The 7,556-nt window shown below is 40.6% G+C and overlaps 1 protein-coding gene across 2 annotated transcripts in view; it reads left to right on the top strand.

Annotated features, from left to right (window-relative positions):
- The window catches only part of AK3 (adenylate kinase 3), a 65,625-nt gene extending 63,743 nt beyond the window's left edge, over positions 1-1,882 (top strand). For both annotated transcript variants that reach the window (XM_073021554.1, XM_073021553.1), the window contains one exon: positions 1,669-1,882. In XM_073021554.1, the coding sequence (XP_072877655.1) occupies positions 1,669-1,867 (199 nt within the window). In that variant the 3' untranslated portion in view covers positions 1,868-1,882. The remainder of the gene's footprint in view (positions 1-1,668) is intronic.
- Positions 1,883-7,556: the final 5,674 nt, after the last annotated feature.

Genomic DNA, 7,556 nt, shown 5'->3' with positions numbered 1-7,556 from the left:
GCATTCTGATTGTCCATCTATAGAGGAACTTAAATTACGGAATATTAATACAATGGGATATTACCCGTTTTTAAAAAAGTAAATTGTATCTAAATATGCTGATACATAAATACCTCCAAAAGGTATTGAGTTTTAAAGCAACTTGCAGAATTAAACATATGTGTACGTATACAGAGAGAGGGCAAGAGAGAGAGATGGTATTTGCGTGCATGTGGGGGTGTGTGCAGAACATTCCTGGAGGATATACAAGAAACTGTTAATGATTACCTCTGGTGGGTGAGCCTAGGAAGAAAAGCTGCTGAGGACCTTTACTTTCCACATTTAGCTTCCCTGTACTGTGCTGTTTGAAATATTTCCAATGAATGTACACTAGTAATTATAACAGTACAAGATTACTATAAAATTAATTACAAATAAAAGCTGAGAATCACTTTTGCACCTAAACCTTTTGAATTTAGGGGTGAAAGTAACAGGAGAGACTGGAAAGGGAGGAATAAAAGAAAAACATTTTTCTCTTTGCTTCCGTGAAGCCACCAAGTGCTTTGAATATGCCTGGCATAAAGTAAGCCCTGTAGAAACGCTAATGCTGTTGGTTTTTCTCCTACCTCTTTTACTACTTCTCCTCAGTCTTCTTCCCTTCTAGCTGACCTCTAACTTTAGAGTTCCTCATATTTTGGCCAGTGAGGAGAATTCTGTGGCTTTAAATAACATCTGTGTATCTATAATTCTCAAATTGAAATCCAAGTCCTGACCTTACCCCTGTGCTCCAGACTCATGTCTACTCGCTGATTTGTCATCTCTTTTTGAATGGTTCATACACATCTTAAATTTAACACATCCAAACCCTTGATCTCACTCCCTTCCCCAAACTTCTGTCTTTTCTGTGTCAATCAATGGCATCACCATCCAGTCCAAAACCTAGAGTTCAGCCTTAGTTCCTCCCTCTCCTTTACCTCTCACACCAACAGCAAGTCCTGCTGTTTTTACCCCCAAATACGTCTTGAATCCATGTTCTCTCCTGCTTTACTGCGTACTCCCTAGGCCAGAACACTATGATTGCTTCTCAGAACTACTGCAGTACTCTTCCATGCTTCTGTTCCATTCTTGCTCCTTACAATCTCTTTATACTCGTCCCAGAGAGATTTTTAAAAATATATATATCATGTCTCACCCCTACTATATCAATTATATGCTTTCAATGCAAATAACTGAAACCCCAGCTAAAAGAAACCTAAACTATAAGGACATTTATTGTTTATTTAACAAAAAGAATGATGTCAGGATAGGCTTAGCAGTTCAAAGATGTCATTAAAGATTCAGGTTCAGGCCAGGCGTGGTGGCCTACACCTGTAATCCCAGCACTTTGTAAGGCCAAGGCTGGTGGATCACTTGAGGCCAGGAGTTCGAGACTAGCCTGGCCAACATGGCGAAACCTTGTCTCTACTAAAAATACAAAAATTAGCCAGGCATGGTGGTGCATGCCTGTAATCCCAGCTACCCGGGAGCTGGAGTTCGCAGTGAGCTGAGATCGCACCATTGCACTCCAGCCTGGGTGACAGAGCGAGACTGTGTCTCAAAAAAAAGAAAAAAAAAAAAAGAAAGATTCAGATTCTTTCAATCCCTATCCCCCATCTCCAGCATCCTAAATCTGTTTACTTTCATTTTCAGGCTTGTTACATCATTGTTGCAGGATGGCTGCTACAGCTCTGGACATCACATCAAAATATGGCAGAAGCTAAAGCAGGAAGAGAGAGAAGGAGGCAAAACAGCTGTATTCACCTGTGATTCTCATATGAAGAATAAAGGTATTTCTCGAAATCGTCTAGTGAAATCCTTGTATCTTATTGGCCAGAACTGGCTTAAATAAATTATGATTTGTTCTCTGGAGCTGGATGCATTGCTACCTAAACAAAATTGGAGTTCTGTTAGCAAGGACGAAGAGTTTGTGGCAGTAAGGTAAGCAATCACATTTCCTGCCATAACTGATAAAGTTCCTGTGAAACCTAGTGGCAGCCTAATTCCTGAGTGTCATTCCTGTCTTTATTTATTTATTTTTTTGAAATGGAGTCTTGCTCTGTCTCCCAGGCTGGAGTGCAGTGGCGCCATCTCAGCTCACTGCAACCTCCGCCTCCTGGGTTCAAGCAATTTTCCTACGGGATTACAGGTGCACGCCACCACACCCAGCTCATTTTTTGTATTTTTAGTAGAGACGGTGTTTCACTATGTTGGCCAGGCTGGTCTCAAACTCCTGACGTCACATGATCCGTCTGCCTCAGCCTCCCAAAGTGCTGGGATTACTGGTGTGCACCACTGCACCCGGCCCTGAGTGTCATTTCTTAAACCCTCTCCCTAACACCTTCCTTGCCCTCTCCCACCCAAAATTTCTCTTGGACTCCTTTCAGTTCCTCAAGCATGGCAGTTCCTTTCCTAACTCATGGTCCTTTCGAGTTGCTATTCCCTTTAGCTGAATATCTTTTTTCTTACTTTGAAAGGCTTGCTAGTGGTCATGCTTCTCTTCTTCGATCTTAGATCAAATCTCATACCCTTAGGCCAATCCGGCCAGTGAGTCTAAATGAGGTTCTCATTTCTTCTTCAACCTGTTCTATTTTACCACCTTGTATATTTCCTTTCTACTATTTATCATAGTATTATTTTATGTTCACTTAGCTATGTTTCTTCACCCAATAGAATGTAAGCTCCATGAGAGCACAAACTGTTTCTTATTCACTCTTGTACTTACATGGCTCAGAACAGTATCTGGCTTACAGTAGACACTCAGTAAATGTGGGCTGAATAAATGCATGGAGAATGAATGAATGGAAACAAGGATAAAAGAAAAGATTAAATAAAGGCAGAAGATGGTGAAAAGGGAACACAAAGAAGTATATTTTGGTAGGAGATAAGGAGTGGGTATAGTGATATCAGAAGTAGCCTCATCTTGAGCCATTGCTGACTTCAGGGTCTGAATCCTGTGCCCTGACATAGTAAACACTTATTTTTAGAAACAGTTCTTGCTATGTTACCTAGGTTGGTCTCAAACTCCTGGGCTTAAGAGATCCTCCTGCCTTGGCCTCTCAAGTGGCTGGGATTACAGGCATGCACCACCAGGTCTAGCTCCAGTAGACACTTTTTAAACAAGTCTTGGAACTTAATCATACTCTTTTACTTTCTTATTTTGGATAATAAATAAAACTCCTTGGAAAATGCTTTGGGTCATAATTTGCCTATTACTCCCGTGGACGTAGAGCTAGCCAGCTGAACTCAAAGGAGCAAATTAGGTTTTTTTCTGAGTAGAAATTACTTTTAAATGGAAAGACTATGTAATCCAAAATGCCCAAGGGCAGCCCTTGTAGAAGGACTTGTGTTGCATCATTATGTAAGCATTGAGCCTACAAATGCCAGTAAATCAAAGCACAAGCCAAAGAGTAACATATGAGTCTGACTCATGAACTCTAATAAAGTTGTGTGAAACAGAACCCATGTGTGGGTCCAGATCCCAAATGACTTCAAGATTGTTAAAAGCTGTGCAATTGCAATTTGATTCCTTCCTTGGAAAATTCCTGAAAAATTCTTGAGAAGTGTATATATGTAAAGAAATACTCAAATTGCCAGCTGCTGTTTTGGATATTCATGCAGAGATCACTATTATAATACAGTACTACTTTTTTCCCTTTAAGTGGATGTCCCTCTGAATTACTTGTAAAGTATTATTACACACCACAATAATTTTCTCATCTTATCTGCATTTGAGGTGAACAGATCCACTATATTTTCTTTTTCAGTATGTGTAAGACTTATGTTGAAGGGAATTTTATACATTAAAGATTTTTTTAAATTGTTATTACGATTTTTTTTAAAAGACAAGATTGTGCTCTGTCACACAGGCTGGAGTGCAGTGGCAAGATCATAGCACACTGCAGCTTCCAACATCTGGGCTCAAGGGATCCTCCCACCTCAGCCTCCTGAATAGCTAGGACTATGAGTGCATGCTGCTATGCCCACCTAATTTTTTAAAAATGTAGACATGGGTTCTTGCTATGTTGCCCAGGCTGGTCTTGAACTCCTGACCTCAAGCAATCCTCCAGCATCTGCCTCACAAAGCACTGGGATTACAGGTGTCAGCCACCATGCCCAGCCTATTATGAATATTTTTTAACACACAAAAGAATAGAATTACAGAAACCCCATTCATCCATCACCCACAGTCAATAATTATCAAGATTTTACAACATTTGCTTTATCTATTCCTTTTATTTATTGACTGGAATATTTAAAAGCAAAATCTTAGATGTTAAATCATTTTACCACTAGATACCTTAATATATGTCTCTAAACAATGTTAATATTTGCCTTACATAAACACAAGGGCATTATCATATATATAAATTAATGGCTTGGTGTTATCAAATGCCCAAACCATAATCAAGTTTCCCTGATAGGCTGGGCGCGGTGGCTCATGCCTGTAATCCCAGCACTTTGGGAGGCCAAGGCAGGTGGATCATCTGAGGTCAGGAGTTCGAGACCAGCCTGACCAACATGGAGAAACCCCGTCTCTACTAAAACTACAAAAAAATTAGCAGGACATGGTGGCGGAGGTTGCGATAAGCCAAGATAGTGCCATTGCACTCCAGCCTGGGGCAACAAGAGCGAAACTCCATCTCAAAAAAAAAAAAAAAAAAAATTTCCCTGATAGTCTCAAATATTACATTTGGTTTGTTTGAATTAATGTCCCAACAAAGTCCACATATTCCATTTGGTTGTGAGGTCTCTTAAGTATCTTTTAATCTAGATCAGTTCCCTCACCTCTTCCTTTTTATTTTTTTTTTAAATGCCATTGACTTATTGCAGATTAACTGGGTTAGGGGTCCTATAGAATGTCCCAGATTCTATTTATTTATTTATTTATTTATTTATAGACAGAGTTTCGCTCTTGTTGCCCAGGCTGCAGTGCAATGGCACGATCTCGACTCACCGCAACTTCCGCCTCCCGGGTTCAAGCGATTCTCCTGCCTCAGCCTCCCGAGTAGCTGGAATTACAGGCTTGCACCACCATGCTCAGCTAATTTTTTTTGCATTTTTAGTAGAGACAGGGTTTCTCCATGCTGGTCAGGCTGATCTCGAACTCCTGACCTCAGGTGATTCGCCCGCCTCGGCCTCCAAAAGTGCTGGAATTACAGGCGTGAGCCACTGTGCCCAGCTTTATTTATTTATTTATTTATTTGTTTACTTATTTATTTATTGAGACAAGGTCTCACTCTGTGGGCCAGGCTAGAGTGCATGGCACAATCATGGCTCACTGCAGCCTCAACCACCCGGGCTCAGGTGATCCTCCCACCTCAGCCTTTCAGGTAGCTGGGACTGCATGTACGTGCTGGAATGTCCCGCATTCTGTTATAGATATGTCTGCCTGCTTCCTTGTGTTGTCATTAACATGTTTTTCTATACTCCATGTTTCCTTTAAGTGAAGTTAACTCTAGAGCAATGCTGCCCATTAGAACTTTCTGTGATGTTGGAAATATTCTGCCGGCATTATCTAATACCAGTAGCCACTGGCAACATGTGGCTATGTGTGCTTTAAGTGTCACTAATGCAAGTGAGGAACTGGATTTTAAATGTATTTAGTTGGACAGGTGCGGTGGTTCACACTTGTAATCCTAGCACTTTGGGAGGCTGAGGCGGGCAGATCACCTGAGGGCAGAAGTTCGAGACCAGCCTGGCCAACATGGCGAAACCCCATCTCTACTAAAAACATAAAAAATTAGCTGGGTGTGGCGGCGGGTGCCTGTAAACCCAGCTACTCAGGAGACTGAGGCAGGAGAATTGTTTGAACCCAGGAGGCAGAGGTTGCAGTGAGCCAAGATTGTGCCCCTGCACCCCAGCCTAGGTGACAAGAGCAAGACTCCATCTCCAAATAAATAAATAAATAAATAAATAAATGTATTTAGTTTTAGTTCAGTTAAATAACTATAAATGGCTACCGTATTTTTATTATCAGACAGTGCAACTCTCAGTGTAGTTGATTAGATTCAACTACAACTTTCTTGATAAATGTGCTTCACAGGTACTTCCTATGAATCACATAGGGAAGCATACCTATAATGATGTAGAGTGGGGCTGGAATTGATCAGTGAGTTCATATGGTGACAGCCAGATTCTGCTAATGTAAAGTTTGCCCAAAGGATATAATGTAAAGTCTGCCTAAAGGATATTAACATTAATATATATAAATTATATATGTGTATATATATGTATGTATGTATATATGTATGTGTGTATGAACTATATACACACTTCATCTTTTTTATTTATTTACTTTTTTTTTGAGATAGAGTCTCACTCTGTTGCCTAGGGTGGAGTGCAGTGGCGTGATCTCGGCTCACTGCAACCTCTATCTCCTGGGTTCAAGAGATTCTCCTGCCTCAGCCTCCCAAGTAGGTGAAACAGGCCTGTGCCACCACACCTCGCTAATTTTTGCATTTTTAGTAGAGGAAGGGTTTCATGTGTTGTCCAGGTTGGTCTCGATCTCCTGAACTCGTGATCCACCCACCTCGGCCTCCCAAAGTGCTGGGATTACAGGCGTGAGCCTCTGCGCCCTGCTATACTTCATCCTTAGGCAATTTGTTAGAACCAAAGAACGAACTCAATGTAGTTCATTGAGCTTTCTTATACATACAAAAGTGAGAAAGGTAAAACTTTCTTCTCTGTATGTCAGAGTTTGAGAAAACTAAACTATTACAGAATATTTTAGAGAAAGACTTTAGAGAAGGCCAAATATAAGACAATTATTTCTTTGGTCTTGAGACTGGGCCCATGCTTTAAAAGAAATGAAAAATCAGTGACCTGGAAATGCACTACTACTGAAATAATCCAGATCATTTCATGTTCTTGGGTGTTTTTTCATTTTTGTGTTTCTTCCTTTTCAGGCATTTCTTACAAATGCAAATGACTAACTCACTTTGGAAACTCAGTCTGCTGGTGTTATTCATACTTGCTAATGAATAATTCACTGCTCAAAAGATTGTAGGGCCTGACAAATGAGTCTGTTGAGTCCAGACATAAACGAATGGCTTAGAATAGGACTTTGAGGGTCTTTTTGTTTTCTTAATCACTTATTATTAAATACAGCTGCCCTTTTGCTCTAATAAGGGAGTATGGATGTGATGGAGAGAACAGGCCCTCTTTTCTTACCTGTCGGCTTGTCTGATAACTCAGGTGGGGAACCAATGGCAGGAAGAGGACTCAGCATGCACTGAACAGTGTCATAAAACCTGACTTGACTAACCTTTCCTCTTTCAGATTATAAAAGCTAGACTCTTTTCCTGGATGCATATATGCACATGTAGGAAATGTTGCCTATCATTTCAGGAGGTTTAAGACCCCTGAGATAGCTAGGAATCACAGGATAAGAAGCCCTGCACTGGAAGCAGAAGTGGCAGACACACTTGCATGGATATTTTTATGGCATGCAGTATATAGGATATAGCTCCAAAAGCTGAAGAAGTCAGTTCCTGCTCCTTTCTATATTCCCAGACCAATCCTTTCTATTATTTTACATT

Source organism: Chlorocebus sabaeus, chromosome 12, assembly GCF_047675955.1.
Source record: "Chlorocebus sabaeus isolate Y175 chromosome 12, mChlSab1.0.hap1, whole genome shotgun sequence".
NCBI lineage: Eukaryota > Metazoa > Chordata > Mammalia > Primates > Cercopithecidae > Chlorocebus > Chlorocebus sabaeus.
The sequence above is the reverse complement of the archived record's forward strand: the minus strand, read 5'-3'. Positions and strand labels throughout refer to the sequence as shown.